At 69.6% G+C, this 1810-nt stretch overlaps 1 protein-coding gene across 1 annotated transcript; it reads right to left on the reverse strand.

Moving 5' to 3' along the window:
* On the reverse strand, window positions 1-1569 carry LKAAEAR1 (LKAAEAR motif containing 1). Its single transcript, XM_054256944.2, has 4 exons — window positions 1281-1569; window positions 467-887; window positions 200-322; window positions 1-119 (listed from the first exon to the last, which is right to left on the reverse strand). The coding sequence occupies exons 1-4, from the start codon at window positions 1442-1444 to the stop codon at window positions 60-62; spliced, it is 768 nt and encodes a 255-aa protein (XP_054112919.1). The 5' UTR covers window positions 1445-1569; the 3' UTR covers window positions 1-59.
* Between the last annotated feature and the right edge of the window lie 241 nt (window positions 1570-1810).

Genomic DNA, 1810 nt, shown 5'->3' on the forward strand with positions numbered 1-1810 from the left:
TTCGGAGAATGATAACTTTATGTGGAAGGTTGGGGCAGGTCGCACGCTCTGGGTCGCCGTCACCGCGGGAAGATACTGCTGTCCGCGTTCTCCTCCAGGATGGCCTCCACACGCCTCCGCTGCGGGGACAGGCTGGGGCCGGGTGTGTGCAGAGGAAGGCGGGGGCCCCCTCCCTGCCCCTACTGGGGCTCGCCCGCACCTCTTGGCGGTCCAGGGGATCCGGGATCCGCGTGGGCCTCAGCTGTGGTGGCAGGAACAGTTCGAGCCGGATGGAGGCGCGCGCGGACTTCTGCTGCTGAATGAGCAGCGCGATTTCCTCGGCCTGCCGGGACTCGGGTGGCTGACCTCGCGCCCCATGCGCCCCACGCGCCCCACGCGCCCCACGTGCCCCGCCCGCGCGCCCCACCTTGCCCCGTCCCGCGCGCTCCGCCCCGTTCCGCGCGCCCCGTGCGCCCCCTCCCCTCACCCGCATGCGGGTGTAGCGCCGCCGCAGGTCGCGGACTCGCCCGCGAGCCTCTGCCGCCTTTAGGACGCCCAGGAGCAGGTTCTGGCGCTCCGAGGGCAGCTCGAGCGGCTGCGTCCACATGTGCGGGTCTGGCATGCGGTGTCCCGGCTCCGCCGACCCGCGCGGAAAGGTGGAGGCGGCCGCGCCCACATCCTCCAGCAGGTCGCCGAAGAGCAGGAGGCGGCGGCGTTGCGCGGGGAGCAAGGCCGCCAGTCCCTGCGGCGTCAGGGCCCAGCCCGGCTTCGGGGGCTCCATCGAGGGCTCCGTCGAGGGCGCCGCCTTGGCGCCTCCCTCACCCCGCCCCGCGCCGGGTGCGCTCTTCCCGCCTCGCTCCTGCGGGCCCTGGCGCCCGGCCTCCTTCGCCGGCGGCCGCATCCTCCCCCTGCGGAGGGAAGAGGGCGTACCGTCGGTGGGCCCCGGGGCCCTGCCCGCCCCTCGCGGACCCCCGTGCGCCCCAGCTCCGGCCCGCTGGGCTCTCCGCAGTTGGACTTGGTCCCGCATCCCCAGCCTCTTAGCTCGGCCCAGGCTTACTCCCTCTCCCGAGCAGCAGCCCTGCCAGAGTCCTGAAGGCAACTGGGACTTTCTCATCAACCCAGTTGCAGGAAATGTCTCTCCTACCCTACCGGCTGCTGTGTTTGAATCGAGGAAATGCCGAGACCCCAGAGTCGATCTCAGGCCCTGCCAGGGTGGGCGCCACATTGAGACCTCTAGGTGACCCCGGAGCACCTTCATTGTGCCCCCATGTCTCCGGTTCCCGACAGTCAGCAACTCCTACCAGACAGCTGTCTCTTCCCCTTGGGGCCTAGATGGTTGTGGGGAGCAGACCTTCGGGGGCAGGTGACAGAGGAGGGAGGGTCCGCGATGGGGAGAGGGGAAAAGAGTCTGCAGCCCCAGCCTACAGCTGCCACCTTGCCCGGCCAGGGCCAGTGGCAGAGTCATTGCTTGACCCAGCGGCTGCGAACGCCCCCACCCCTCCTTAGCTCCAGGAGCCGAGGTCCTGCCCCTTCTTGGTCCCCACACCCCATACTTGCTGCCTGCTTGGGTCGGTGGAACCTCCGTGTAGCGCAGACTCTCTGGGGCTTGTTGACGCGGTTGCCCAGCAACCCGGAGTCCTGAGCCTCACTCGAATCCGTGGGGCGGGTGGTGAGGGCGGGGGTTCCCCTCCGGAGGGCCCTGGGGGGCGTGGACGTGCTCTCATAGGGGTCATTGTGGCACAGAGGCTTAGAGCCGGCTTCTCTAGCTTTGGCAAATGTCCTTTCCAGGCTGCTGCAGACGCACCATCCTAGGGGGTGTGGGCCCAGGTTC

Source organism: Callithrix jacchus, chromosome 5, assembly GCF_049354715.1.
Source record: "Callithrix jacchus isolate 240 chromosome 5, calJac240_pri, whole genome shotgun sequence".
Lineage (NCBI taxonomy): Eukaryota > Metazoa > Chordata > Mammalia > Primates > Cebidae > Callithrix > Callithrix jacchus.